This window comes from Ptychodera flava, chromosome 19 (genome assembly GCF_041260155.1).
Source record: "Ptychodera flava strain L36383 chromosome 19, AS_Pfla_20210202, whole genome shotgun sequence".
NCBI classification, from domain to species: Eukaryota; Metazoa; Hemichordata; class Enteropneusta; family Ptychoderidae; genus Ptychodera; species Ptychodera flava.
Window position 1 is genome coordinate 18,215,492 of NC_091946.1, and position 16,085 is coordinate 18,231,576.

The following is a 16,085-nucleotide window of genomic DNA, read 5'->3' on the forward strand; positions in this document are numbered from 1 at the left end:
AACATTTCATATACATGTACTTGTTGTTGCCAAGAAGGAACAACCACATAATTATGCAATTTTTCCATTTTTGGCGTAGTTTTGCCATTCTCTCTTGCAGAAATGTAATTATAGAACGATGTGAAAATACTAAAGTTTAGGTCTTTTTACGTACCATACTTGTCCTTGGTTACATGGCTGACTGCACATGCAATATGCGGATGTACACTAATGCATCAATCAGATACCGTAGTTATCAGTGAATAGAATCATCTTGGAAATTTGTTGGCCCGTCAAAGCATGTGCATTCTGATACTGATTGCTATGATCTGACCAAATTTTTGTTCAATAATATAGCACGATTTTGTTCAGTGTCAATACAGCATAAGTATACTGTAGTCAGTCATGTGAAATGTCTCATATTGGATGGAAAAGAGAGCTAGTATTTGAACACTCATTGCCAAATTTCAGTAATACTGGCCTTGAACAGTTGTTTGTTTCATTGAACTTTCTCAAACTCTAAACACATTCAAAGCAAACAGGTGACTTTGAGGACTTTTAATGTTGAGCCTGGAGCATTTTTACTATACCTGCATTCTTCCAGAGCAAATGTGCATCTAGTTTCATTAATAACGTGTCAAAGAAATATGACTGTTGACGTCAATGGCAGGAAATGAGAATCATTTTGTAATTTTTCTGTGTTAACCTGTTCACCCTAATTCCTGGCTCAGTATTGATAATAATGGGTTTTGGGCCAAACCATTGTAATGAAAGGGTGAAAACTGTATTGGCCAAGGTAGCAGGTTGAATGCCATATGTGACAGCAGTAATTGTAATTGATTGCTATTGAAGTGTAGATTTTCAACTAGCGTTGGTAATGGGGTTTTCATCAAGGCCAATTTTCCCAACTTGACATTAGCCTCTTCCTGAAGTGCTCTCAGCCAATTTTCTACTTCCATATTGAAAGCAAAACGACTGATTGTGTGTTTTCCAAAGACTAGCTGAGTGGATTTCTATGTATGTCAATACCAGTGCTCAGGTGAAAATAGTTGCTCATCATTGTGGATGCAGGGGGGGGGGGGGGGGGGGGGGGGGGGGGGGGGGGGATGGTGGGGATTACCCAAAATGCTCCCTGATTGTTAGCACAGATAGAATGTGTTGACTGGTTGTCACTCAAACTGTATTTTTTCTCCAAGGTTCTACATAGCAGCTTGTCTGTAAAAATCATGTTTACAGTATCTTAGTTTTCAGGGACTTTCAAATCTTCAATTAAATTTGTTAAAATGCAATATGGAACATGTTATGCCTCACTGATTTTTAAGTAATGTGACCTCATAATGACGACAAACACATGAACTTGGCAGAATAAGGATCCAGAATGACACTATTGTTGTGAAAAAAATTTTCCAGCAGAATTAAAGGGTAACGTGTGCACATGGTTTAGGGTCAGTGTGATAGGAAGATTGGTGTTCAGCGTGTTTGGTACGATCATCATTGAAACTTACTCATGAAACCACATGTAAACTGAAGTGATAGTTTTAATAGACTTGTAACCAAAGTTTTACCAAAATTAACCCTTTCACCACCAGGGTTGACCCTATCCCATTGTTATCAATGGTAAAGTTGGACTTCGATACAGCCATGGTGCAAAGGTTAAATAATTCTTCCATATTTACATTCCATATTTACAATCTGTTTTCTCTATTGGTAAATTAATGAAGTAAAAAAAGAATTTCAATAATTGATATTATTTTTAATTCGGACAAATTGACAGTTAGTATCATTGAAGTGAGACAGAATCAAAGCTAGCTAAAATTAATTTATAATTTATCACTTTTCTCATATTGTTAAAATGGGTTTAGCTTTAACTGCATTAACATTGAATTTGGTACAGTATTTGATGAAGTTTCTATTTTAAGTTTACAATGATTGAGATGGACATGTGTTTCAAAGCAAAATGGTTGTCTTTGCTCTGAAAATCACAAGTGTTGATTGTAAAAACAGAAAATAAAACATATAGTTTTGGCTCTGTGACTGTGATGCTGTCACAGAAGACAAAGTCATTTCAACCCTTTTACCACTATGGTTTGGCCCAAACCCATCAACATCAATGGTGATTGTGGACCTGTTTACTTGGACTTTCGGGTGTACAGATTAATATTTATGTCCTCTCAACTGGGGTTTAAAGTAGGTATTGAGTTTCAAAATGCAAAAACACTGTCAAAACAATTTACAAACGCATTCATAAATCTAAATTTACGGAGAAGTTGAAGTCATTGTGATGGAAGATAAATATTTTTAGGACCGGCTTTTCATCACAACATCCAATTCCATCCAGCCATCTGTCAAAATAAACACACAACAACAAGGTTGAGCTTTTGAAAATCTGCAAAATGAAATTAAGTGGTCAAAATTCATGCAAAACAATTTTGCTGTCAAGAAAGCCCATACATCGATGCTGAACTCAAAAACCAGGTTAAGAGTTCATGATCTGTCCTACAAATGTAAATGAATTCATTTCTGTTCAATGTTGTCCAATCAGGGATAGGCATTAAGGAGTCAGTTACTCATTACCAAGGTCTTATCAATCTATTACTTTTATTTGGATTCAAAAATCTTTCGGGAGAGGAAAATTTCAGAATTTTTTCCCAATTTGGAGTATTAAATTTTAGTCACTCTACCGTCTCTGTGTCAATCTAGATCAAAACCAGCCTTGAGTTCAGAATCTGGTATGTGAATTCAAATCTTGATTTCGTTGCCATATCAGATCCTTAGAAAAATCTCACATCGGGATAGAGTTCAGACTCTGACCCACAAATGCAAATTGTTTTATGGTCATAATTGTGTTATTACAGAAAAGTGCACCAGACAGAATCTACTTATTTATGAGAAAATAATCGGTTTAATACGGAATGAAATTATGAGATGTCGTCAATTCTGACAGTGTTGTTTGTCATTGAATTATGTTCCTGCACATCTACCTGTAGAGCTTTGCCGATGTCTCGGTACTTTTGCACAGGCAATATCAGATTGGTTGATGTCCGTGATATAAATATGGTGCGTGCGTTGAATGTATTTGCAGGACAGTGAGTGTGTTTATACGATGTATTGACTGATCAGATTAAAATGAATTTGAACAGTGGCAGCTCTGAAATATGTTGTTTGCATGCCCAATAGTGTACATGCAGAGTTGAAAATTGAAAGAAAATTGGATCTCTTTGAAATCAAACTCTGTATAGCTTGCTGTTTGTATTATTGGCGTGTACTGGCGTCAGCAAAACCTCAGAGTCATTCTTCTATGCAGTTCCATCGGCAGCTATGTAAGTATACCAATTGTCAAATTTCACTGAAATTGGCTGCTATGCTGTGTACGTACATATTGTGCATACAAATTAGCTGGGCAATGTTTGCTGTGATTTTCACCTGAATAAAACCGTCTTCTGTCTACGGTTACCGGTTACCGTAATAATTATTGATTGCACTTGGTGTAACACTTGGTGTTTTGACGCCAAACACAGTGCTATATCTTCCAGCATTACCAACGTCTTAGTTTCTTCGTTTGACATATGAAGTCAGTGTAATATTTTTTCTGCATGGTATATATGCAGTCCCTGGTATTATATCAGTTGACACTGAACCTCACTGCAGTAGACCTGAATTTTTGGATCGAATTGAGAATGTACCGTAACTCCTAAATCGTTTCAAATCAAGTTATTTGTGAAGATAAAATGCGCAACGGGACAGATATCTGGATTCTCCAAGTTTTGCAGTACGTTTCTTGTCTGTCACTTGTGGGGGGTTCATTTTAAAGCTCTTGGGCTAAGAAAAGTTTTCACAGTCTTAGTTTTTTGATAATCAAAACTTTGATTTTTCCTTCAGAGGTAACACTGGGGTGGTTGCCATTATGAATTTAAAAATAAAGATAACTGTTAGGTAAATAGTTAGGTAATTTGTCTCATTAATATCAAACTTTACACTGTGACCCCTGAATTTTATTCTTGATTTGGTAAGAGAATGGTTAAAAGTTTAATCTAGGAAAGTTTTGGCAAAAATTTTAGTCTGTCACTTTTGAGGCGCATACTACCTTAAAATCTTTGACCCAACTTTTCATGATCGTTTTGTAAGCTTTGTGATATACTTTAACATTTCACATTTTGCAAAAATCACTAGACTATCAATGGAAGAGTTTACATTTATCCATTAAAGTAACCATAGTCACAAATGAATCTTATTGGAAGTCAGTTTATTTAGACTTAAACTATTAACTGAAGCCATAAAGTCCAGTTTTCAAAGTTTGTGTTAATGTTCCCAGGGATGACCCTATTCAGATTTTTGCAAACAATGGTGATATTTTCATATGTAAATTTTTAGGTCAATTGTCTCATTTGTGGTCAGAACATATAATCTCAAAGCATTTCTCAGATAGCTTTAATATCATTAAACTTACATCAATTCTGTTCAAATTAGATGCTATCTTTGTGCTCTAAGATTTAAAGTTGATCTGGTTCAAGTTTGAGGCCCCTTTGAGCGACAGTTAACTTTGCTATCTTCTATAAGGGAAGTGCAATTCAGTCAAACAATAGAATACCACAAATTTTAATGAATCATTCCACGTGTATAATGAAAATTACTGTTCTAACAACAAGAAGTAAAAAAAAAATGATAGCCATTCCATACAAGCCATATCCGGTACTTTATCAGTCATACCTTGAAGATCAAACAATTGTTTGATAAATTGTTTGCTAAAAAATTGTTATTTGTCTCTGTCACACATTTTTGAAAAGTTCAAAAATAAATCGGCAAAAATGTGAAATTTTTCTGACGACAACGGCTATTGTATAGTATGCATGCAGTTAATGTGTCAAATGTATCTCCAGTGGAAAAGGTAATATTTTGAATAGAGTGAAGGAAAATTAAAAAGTATAAATCAGACACAATGACAGCTGTACATGTCCCAAACACATGCCCATCGTGTGAAACAGTGGACTTTGAAATGGAATTCCGAGAAAAATGAGTAATAAATAAATGAAGGAAGGAAAAATAAAAAAACAAGATCCCAAAATAAAACGCATGTCATACTAAAAAACTGACGAGTGACATAGCCGATGACTACATAATGTATGCTGCCAATGATTGGCTGAGGGGGTGTAATCACTGAGTTGCTAACAGACAGAATTCCTGTAAAGAATTTCTGTAATTGGCGTCTATTGTGTGACAGATACAACACACTGCAACTCTGTTCTGAGAGCCTGACTTGTTTTGAAAAGCAGTCCCTGATTGTCTCATGACCTTTTTGAGATAGAGTCCCACCATTGATTATCTGAAACGTCTTAGCTGACTGTCTCCATGGTTACCGTCACACTTAGATTAGAGCATGTTCAGTTCTGGGCGTTGTAATATTGTTCCGGTCACGCCTCATTAGTTTGCAAGTGTATCAGACTTGACATTCCACTGTGTCTAAAATTTCGTTTCCTAAAAACCAAACTGGAGTGCGAGTGCACTTGTCCCTCCTTCTTTCATCCTAATTAATGCTTCACTTTGTCCGATTTGAACCTGTACATTGCTGAAGCAAGTTCTGAAGTGGGCTAGTGGTTGTGTAAGTCAGCATTTTGTATGTCAATCAGATCTATGCATTTACCGATAATAAGAAGCCGTCTGTAGCTAGTTAAACGAAGATCACTTCTCGAAATTAAACTTGATGAGTGTTCTTTGCAAAGTTACATCACTTCTAGTAGTGGTACTTGTCATTTTCCATTGATCACAAGAAAAGAAAAGAAAAATAAGACGACTGTAAAAATGTAAGAAAATTGCTCGATTGCGTGCAGCAGGTGTATAATTTGATCTGCCATTTGACCCTTTGTGGAACTCATTTACTTGGTTTTAAAGCCCTCTCTATTGTCACGGAGTGAGTTTTGAAAGACCTTGTTCAGTGGCGTATGGTGACCCAATTTTGTAGAATATGTAATACGCATAATTAAGCCAGGCCCACTGATACAGCCAATCACTGGCATTCACATTTCAGTCTTGATTTGCAAGGTGATTGCAGCCTATACGTACATGACAACCTCAGTTTAGTGCTACCGTGAGCACAGTTAGGGTCATTTAGAGCCTGACTGTGTGAGTTAACATCCCCAGTTTTACTCAGTCCTTGCCACCTCTGTCATCCGCAGGCAGTAAATCTTTCCTTGTTTTTGTCTCTCTGTTGCTGTGTAATTGGTGGCTGTTTGTACATCGATATACAGACTCTAGATCGTGAAGGAAGAGTGCTTCAAGACTTGGATAAAACTGATGGTAAGTAAAATATTGGAACTTATATGACCATGGTACTGAATTCATCTGCACCTGTTGACGGAGAGGATAGCAGAAACATATACCTGTTTGTTGGGCAACTTTTTCACGGTTAGAAGTATATACAGTGGAATTTGATTGAGTGTCCGGTTTGCCTTGCAGAGCTCGACGAGTCTACAAGTTGCTTATCATTAGAAAAGTAAACATTTGCAACAAATTGAGTCTTCGTCTTTGGTTGGTGTTAGATTACAGCGCGCGGCAAACGTTTCCCATACACTGCTCGTCACGATCACTGCAGTCGTTTCAGCATGTCACTCACAACAAGCATAACACTGCACTGCATGCACATCACCAGTTTTCTTTTAGGTGTTTACTTTTAAAGTGGGAACTTTATGAAGAAACAAGTAAATTCTTTAAAAAAAAAAAACTTTTCTTCTCTTCTCGGTGTCAGCAATCACGACAACAGTTCCTTCAGCATGCAGTCTGTAGCATTGCCAGTGCAGTGTACTCTATCAACAAGTCTGACACGATACAACACTGAATATTGTCAACCAGAAAATGCTAACACTCCTGCATGAAACTTTAATCCCGCTTTCTCTTTTGTCTCAGCTAAATGAAACTTTCTCAATTGACACTTCTCTGAGCTACAAAATAGACTTGAAGAAAAGTGTTGATTTTGCACATGCAAGTGCAATTCAATCAACACGGTACATTTTGTGCCATTGACTAACACATCCAGTGTTTCTGAAATAATTCACTGTATTTTGGCACTTAATTTCCGGGACGGCATCATACACGGCAACGGGTTAGCATGGAGGGGACGGTGATATCTCTCTGCCTTCAAAATATTCTTTACCTTGCTGAAGAAATACAATGTTCTACTTAATAAAACGCCCAGAGTCAGTCCGGTCGATATTGAGGACTTTCCTCGAGGTATAGATCCGACACTCGAAAAATATGCCAGTGAGTTTTGTCTGAGTTGTACCAAATCAAAGTACACAAATAGCTGAAAGAAAACTTTGATGATGTGCTATAGCTATAGTGCGGTGTCAAGCTTGTTGTGAATTAGTGGCATGCTGAACGACTGTCATGATTGCAGACTAGACAGAGTATGGGAAACGTTCGCCGGGCGCGCTGTATAATCTAACATCAAAGACTCAATTTGTTGCAAATGTTTACTTTTCTAATGATAAGCAACATGTAGAATTGTCGAGCTCTGCAAGGCAAAACGGACACTCGATCAAATTCCACTGTACATATATACTGATAATTTACAGTGAGACAGTGTGAACTAAATGTATAGTGCAAACATGACTTAACCTATGCACCCACAAGATATTCAATGTTATGGTAATAATATAACAACATTAAAACTGTTGTTATTTTTAAACACCCCTTTCTGCCGTTTTCGATACTCTACTTTGACAAGTTAATTGTTTCTCAATATACATGGGATGTTTGTGGTGAAGGATTTTTCATAGTGGAGGAGGTGACAGGTTGAAGAATAAAGTTTTAAAAACAGAATCTGAATGCGATTCTAGGCCTGATGATATAGTGTGTATATATTTAGTACAGATAATAAAATCCCCAGGGGGTGAGGTCTTTGATGAACTAACTCATAAACCCACAGCTCAGGTCATCAGTGTTGGAAATGTTACATTTGAGGCTCTGTTCAAAGAAAGGTGATCATACTTCAAAGACAGAAATAATCCAAAATGCTTACTAGGAAAGCATTTTAAATACATTAAATTTTCACAATTTTTTTGATTCTCATGTTTATTATTGAGTAAAGGAAGGAGAGTTATGACAAGTTTGGACTCGATAAAGTGTCAGAATTTGCATACAAAATTGTTTGTGTATAATATATGCAGTGATGTCAAGCCTTGGGGTAATAGGCCTTAATATCACTCAAGTGTGTCTTTGGTGAAAACATTCACCTGTTGTAACTCAGGCTCTGTGAGTATTCATCCTTCTCATAATACTTGCAGTCAACGTTTATCACGTGAGTGTTCATTATGGAGGATTAAAGAATGAAATAAACAGATCTTTATTGATTCAAATGATGGCACAGTCAAGAGCTAAATCCGTGAGAACAAAATAAAACTACATACATTCTCTTCTACCGTAAATACACAGTAAATATAAGATAATGTATTTTCAAACGCAAATATTTGTACCACTATTAGCTTATGTATAATGTGTGCTGAGAATTTCTATTTAATGTCACAGTCTCTGTCATACATACAATGTATCATGTTATTGCAAAGATATTTTATTTTGCACTGCATTACTTCCATTTATGCAAAATTTGGCAATAAATAAATAAATAAACAAATAAAATAATAAATAAATTAATGTAAGTAAATAAATAAACAAACAAATAAACAAACAAACAAATAAATGTATATACTTAATCCAAAATAAATCTATGATTATGACACAGTGTTTAAATTTGATGTGGACTAAAAGATGATAAAGCATTTGCAAAAACCATGAAATTTTTCTTGCACGGATTTTATTATCACAAGACTTGAAGCAAATTTAGAGTCACCTCACAAGCATGCTAATACGCCTTCAGAATGTGGGTCACTATTTCAGGTGTCCAGTACCTGTCCAGTCATCATGATCTCAGGACCCGGAGAAGTTACAAACATTCAAACAAGAGCAAGGGTTGAATAGAGTTTAAGGCAATTGTAGTGGACACATATCCCATTCACTGTTGAAGCACCCAACTTTTGTTCAAGCAGATTACACTTCTAAATGCCAGCGTCACAAAAACGGGATGAGAATCAAAAGTTTGAACAAAGCCTTCACAAGAAGTTGTTTTTCTGCTTTAGGAGGTATCGGTCTTTGTTCAAGAGGGAAAATCCAATTTCTTTGAAAGGGGGTTGACTATAGGAGTGTTTTTGGTCTTTTACAGTGTAAATATTTTCTCTGGGCCGTGGTTATACATGGCGTCAATTGTACTGACTTTGGCGGTATCTTTTATTCTTCACTCTCTGTTTTTTTCTTGCAGTAAAAGTTCTGACGGAGCCAAAAGTCATGACGGCCCAAGAATCAATCCTTCCTCCAGGTGTTCCAATCACCATAGAAACTGCCACTGTAAGTATTGACCCTTTGAGCGCCACAGTCAATTTTTGTCACCTTTATAAAATATACTCCAGTCTTTTTCAGATTTTTGCCAAAATTTTGATAGAAAAAGTGTAGCCAATGAAATTTGATGTCCATTTGGTCAAGAATTATGAAAAAAGTATCAGAAAATTTATAAATTAGTTAAATATTGCATTAAAAGTTCGGTGGGAAAAATTACAGCAATTAAAGGGTCAAATGTGTCTTTAAATCCTGCGCATCTGTCGATGTAGAGCATCGTCTATATTACTGGTACATGTATGTGGATAAGCATTCTGTGTGGATGATGAGAAACTTGTTCATTATACTCCACCGGCATATTTTTTGTATGCTTGTCAATATTACATGTATTAACCCTCTTAGCGCCAAAGATAATTTTTTTTCAGGTCCAACTATTTACTTTCTGATTTTTCCAAAACTTTTGATCCAAAACTTTAGCATTTGAAAAAGATACATAACCACTTGGTCTAAAATTATCCAAAGCATTACAGAAAAATTCATAAAAATTGGTAAAATATAGCACTAAAATTTTGGTGGAAAAAATTACAGCAGTCAGCAAATTAAATTGCATGTGCTCCTTAATTTACATAAAACATACAATGCTAGATGCACATTACTTTGATGCCTTGCTGTCCCCAACATATGGTACGCTGTGAAATAAAAAGGATTGCTACGCAGTTGCTCATTAGTTAAACCAGCCTACGTGGTGTGCACTGGTTATCATTAAATTTCATACATTCTTGGATGAGATAAAAGCTAATATTACAAATATCTGCTTGTAGTTTGATGTAATCCAGGTTTGACCTTTTAACATTTCAGTTTTCTAGCCACGTTTAGAGTGTAGCGGTACCGGCAGTGTGAATATGATAATACATCCGATTGTACCGGGTACATTGACATTTAATATCTATGTAAATGGGTTATCGTCTTCATATTTTTCGTTAATTCAGCATTTGGGATGATCTCTTACCGTACTTACAAAGTTTTCTCAGACTGGAATAAATTTCAGTGTAATATGTACAATGGTGTTGTTGGGGCTTTTATTTGATGGTATGAATGCATCTCCGCCAGAAGAGACTGTAGCAGGGGTTTCATTAAGAGCCGGCAGCCGGCGAAATTGACCGGTTACTCTCACGATTTCGCCGGCTACTTTTTCGGAAAATTTGAACTCTTTCATCGCTGAAATATTTTTTAGCTTCTGAAATGATACGGACAAGTTTCACAAACTGTGTAGTCAAACTTTGCAACGGCTTTTATGTGAAACAAAATTTAGAAGACGAGCGACTACTACGATCGCCTAGTACTACAATGCAGCACGGTCTTGCGTATACTGCCTTAATAAAAATCAGAATTGCAACGGTCGATTCTATTGGATACCTAAATTGCTGATCCCGATGTGGTGACCTTTATATACGCCAATATACTTTATATACTTAACCTGTCGGCTGTCATTAGCTCAATTAAAAATGGTCGATGAACAAATGAAGACGGAAGCGATTGCAAAGTCAAGCTTCTCTGTACGATCTTCGGTTTTGAAGTGGACCAAGAAACAAGAGAAGGATAATTACGTGGATTTAAACTGTTTTCGAAGACAATGACCTGATTTTTTCTCGCGAAAAACTTCCCGACTACAGTTCGAATTTTAGTAAGCCGACGTGCGTTGCACCGTGGTAGGCGTAAATGTCAAGGTATATAACCAGCTGGACGTATTATATACTGCTTTTCGGTCTATCGACGCCAATAAAAACGTCACCCAGAGAGTGGTTAAAATACGATCAGACCACTAAAATTCACTTCAAAAGCGATCGTCAGGTTAAATCCAAATGTGCACTTCTGAACGTACAAATTTTCATATCCTACATCAAGGTTCTTACTTTGCATACCAATAAAGTCAAATAACCTTGAGGGTCTTTGTTTCTATTTGCGAAATATGGTAATGATTGTCAGTTTTTATCGTTATTCTTAAATAAATTATCCTTTTTACCTCCCCAGTGGTATAAAAGTTCTTCATCTACAGATTGCCATACCAAACATCAGGGTTCTCACATTATACATTAATGAAAATTTTCTCATTTACTGTGCTTAAAATATCAGTGTTTCATCCAGGATGGCATCAACAAGGGGAATTTCCCCCTTTCATAGAAAATTTCGGGGGGTTTCACCAATTCATGTGTTCTACTTGTACCGCTACATTTCATTTGGGGGAGTGGTCCGCCTTGACAAATTAATTGGGGTGCCAACATTTCAACAGAGGGGCAATCCCCTAACCCCTGTCTAGATGTAACAGTTATAACATCGTCTACAATATCAAATGTATATCATTAATAATAGTGAATTATTATAGTTTACCTCCCAGAAGCATAGACTGAGGTTCTTAGGTTCTAAGACTTCAGTTTTCTTTGTTCAAAATATCGTCAACATTACCACATTTTATTATTTGTAATTATGAATTATCATATTTAGGTCTAATCTCCCAGGTAAAATGGCTTTTATGATATTCTCCTAAAAATACTAGAAATTCATGTGACTGTGAGCTGTAAAAAGTGAATTTTAACTCATTTTTCGGGGTTTCCGGCCTTCGGACCCTCCCCACGACGACCGCTTTGTGGTCATGGCAACTGCAAGCCGCCTACTTTTTCATTCTTGCCCCCTACTTCAAAACTTAATGAAACCCCTGTGTAGGTGCATGATGTTTATCCTATAGTTTCAGCACCATTTTGTTTTAATTGCCAACATCTTATTATATTGCATATTCTGGGATCCACAATTATGTGTGTGATCCCTTGGATCGAATCAAATTAATTTGAACACGGATCTGTTGAAAGATTCAGTTTGTAGATGTTCAATAAATTTTCATGCACACCCTCAATCAATCCTGTGAAGAGGAATGAATTCTTATACTGCAGCACTGCCCATCAATTTTAACTAATCATATCTCCAATGTGTCCGCATATTTGACAGTATTACTGCATCAACTGTATGGACATGTTGGAGAGATGATGTTTAAAACAAGCTCAAATATGGCATGAACGCCATGTCCTTGTCACTGGTAGGAATCAATTTATCTTACATACCACATAATTGCATGGTGCATCATCACAGCCGTTTTTCTGAATCTGATACACTTGGTCAATTTATTACAGTATTTTTTGGTGAGAGACTCATCATTTTCCCATAATTATCCAGTATAATACATGAAGATATGACAGTTGTCAGGGGCAACAAGATAACACACATTGAAGTATGTTATAGCTACCAGAAGGAATCTTATAGTATGGGGAGTTTTATAATCACGGACAAAAAATATGATCGGGCAGATAGTGTATGGGATGCTGACAAAGCTGTGCATTTGCTCTAAGCTCCCACCACAACCAATATTTGACTATATCATTCTCAGTTGCAAAATAATTGGTTTGATTTAGGAATGCATCATGCATGACCAGCCTGATGTTTAAGCTTTATAAGACATTCCAGTTGTGTCATGTTGGATTTATTAAAGGACATGTAACCAGTTACACGTACGGAATAAATTTCATGGAAAGAGCTCTGTGGTGTGGAATTCTAATGAAGGAATGTAGTCGTAAGAAAATGTCTTCAATGATAAATTCAAGTCATGAAATGTGAAAGTAATGTGTTTTTATCTTCTAACCTTGTCTTGTCTGTGCAATAAGTTCGTTACGGCTGATTGCTGAGTTTCAAAGGAATTCTAAAGAAATTCTTAAGTATGTGGCAGTGATTACGTGAATGCCAAAAATACGTTGCAATATTAAAGTAATAAATGCCAGTATCACCTGACAATTTCCAATCAGTTGAATTTCATTTATGTAATATTGTATGTCTGTACAGTTTGATTTAATTCAAGCAGACAGTCAAATATTTGTGCAAAATGTTGTGAAGTTATGGTATTGTGAAATTTTAAATAAAATCAGAAAAACAAAATTCCAAAGCCCCAATGAGTACAAAGCCAAATATCTAAGTAATCTTTTCTCCTTTTAGGACTGTCTTTTGCTTGATTTCCTCAATAAATGTATTCATTTATGCAAAGTTATTATTTGAATATGCAAATCAATCAATTATTAGTCATTGTCAATGAAGTGTGTCCATTGGTCTACAATTCTATGTTATTATCAAGGACAAATATTTAAATTTTTGTCCTCAGTGGGATCTCTGCTTTAAAGAAGAATTTTGTAATTTGCCAGTGACAGAGTTTATGACCATCTTGCAATGACATCACAATTAAATCCATTACTTCCTTTTATATGCCAAATGTCAAGACATATTGAAATCCTCATTTTAGTTCACAAATCAGGGTCAGTGGCTTTAAAAGATTGATTAATTATTTCCCCTCTCTTTCCTGGCAGGCAATCCGTTCCACATTATTTGCGTCCGTGCAACACACATTTGATCAAGAATGGAGAAAAGCCACGTTTACATTTCAGGATATGAAGTCGCCATGTCCGTACGGGATCAGAATACGCAAGGTAATTAGGGAATGCCAAGGATTGTGTTCGGCATTTTCAAAGGGTAAAACTTCTCATCTGCAATGTTATACCTGCAGATAATTACTGATATTTTGTATCCGACTATCCAGTATTGTGGTCCAGGATGTTTTCCACATCTACAAATTCACTGGCACATTGCCAGAAGTTATAATAAATAATAGCGATAATGTACCCACTCAACCATTCTTTACACTCAGTACATTATGTCATGAATGCAAAGTTTGCTTTTGTCCATTATTGGCCAGGAAGAAGGACATCATTGCTTAAATAAATAATAGATACATCCAATAAAGAATAATTAAATATGTACCGTATATCCAGCAAGATATCAAAAGTGATATTAAGCACCCTGTGTATGAATGATACCTATCTACCATTAAGATTTTTTTTCAAAAACGGATTAAATGTCAGACAACCTATTTGAGCAATTTATTGTGTTTTGGGGAAGTTTAAATCATAATGTCAGATTCTTGTTCTCTAAACTTTCAAGTAGGGGAGGGGGGAGGGGGGTTTGATGTCAAGCACAGTGCCGGTGTTCAGTTGCCATGCATGCAGTATATTGGTCAGTAACGAATTGTACTTTAATATATATGTAACAGTTGGGAACAGGTCATTCTAACTTCCTTTAATGTATGCAAGTATCGCAAAGTTAATTAAGTGAATGAGTTACTTTTTATCACAAAAGTCAGCTATTCCCAGCACAAATTTAATGTCTGAAGTATAGTTGATCATTGAACCTACTGTACTTTGCATAAATGATTGACACACTGATGCTCTTAGTGTCAATCAGAACATCTGTGGCAATCATTACGGTAATCCTTTCTATAATCTTTAGCCTGTAACTCTTTGATATAAAAATTGAAAATATAATCAGTTGAAATATCATTCACATGTATTATTGTACATAATTAATAGAGTCACCACATTGCCTAATTAAGTGTTTGTTGCCAGACTGTCAGTATTGTAGAGCATCTTTATTGTCAATTTCAGCAACATCTGTAGCCCTTGTACATTTCAGCAGTAAGGTTTCTCAACTTGGTCACGATTGCTAAAGTTTATAAAACTGAACTCAGTAGGTCTAACTTATAAATACAAGTATTCAACGTGGTCAGCATAAGCTTTTAGTCTGTTGAGTGATTGTGTCTCTCACTTCCCTGCATTGCTACGTGCTGTTGTCAACTTGTAGATGTGTTAGTGTAAACATCTTGTCTTCTCAGAGAATACTAGGACACTTTGTGCAAAACAGCTGAGCACATATTTTTTTCTGTGTGACTGTCGTTATTGCAAGGATATGTTCTAGTTGGGGTGATACAGTTTACAACCAGTCCATTATGTTTTTCACGTGTTGTGATAATGTGATTTAATCCTAAAACCTGTTATCTTTTGGTTTTTGTTGACACATAACAAAAAAGAAAGTTGTGTAGGCTACACTGTTCTTTAGGGGAATGGTAGTAACAGCACCATTGATGGAAAGATTTCTTTGAAATAAACAGGTAAAATTCTGGAAATTACTTTTCTGTAAAGTAAGTTTTTCCATTGCTGGTGCCATTAGTTTACGATTCCAACAGTAAAGTTACAGCTGTTTGTTTAGAAAAATCAATCCACAAAGATTACGGACAAGTTGAATTCACTGTATGTGTATAATATCATGTGTCTCTCATTGCTACTTCACCACTGAAGGAGGGTTTAATTGTTGACAAATTGTACTGTGACTATTTAGTAATACTACATGCAATATTCAATATGATAATAATTGTGTTTAACAAGTGTCTTCACTTGTCTGTTCATTGCATATACCACTTATACATTACTAGTATTTTGGCCAGTGTTGTTTTCAGACAGGATCATGCCAAACATATCATACAAAATTGTTGTCACTCTAGAATAGTCACTGCTGTGTCTTGTATCTGTTCCATAGAGGGCCTATCCTCTTGCAGATTTATGACTATAAACTGGGTCTCGCTGAACTGGATAGATCAGTGCTCATGTTATTGTTACCGTGAAACCCTGAGCCACAAGTTTTTTTTAAAACCTCTGCCAAAAGGATTACATGCTCTAGAAATGATCTGTTTTCAATCACTCAACAGTCTGTGCAGGTTGATCTTTCAACCCGTTTAGCACTGGGTGCTGACAACGTAGTTCCTACAAAGCTGTAATCGGACCCATGCACATGTAAACAGAAAGTGA

General features: G+C 36.0%; 1 protein-coding gene across 3 annotated transcripts in view; it reads left to right on the forward strand.

Moving 5' to 3' along the window:
• The window catches only part of LOC139118781 (inactive ubiquitin carboxyl-terminal hydrolase MINDY-4B-like), a 37,530-nt gene that overhangs the window by 10,060 nt on the left and 11,385 nt on the right, over positions 1–16,085 (forward strand). For all 3 annotated transcript variants that reach the window (XM_070682233.1, XM_070682234.1, XM_070682236.1), the window contains 3 exons: positions 6,222–6,270; positions 9,284–9,369; positions 13,758–13,877. In XM_070682233.1, the coding sequence (XP_070538334.1) occupies positions 6,222–6,270; positions 9,284–9,369; positions 13,758–13,877 (255 nt within the window). The remainder of the gene's footprint in view (positions 1–6,221; positions 6,271–9,283; positions 9,370–13,757; positions 13,878–16,085) is intronic.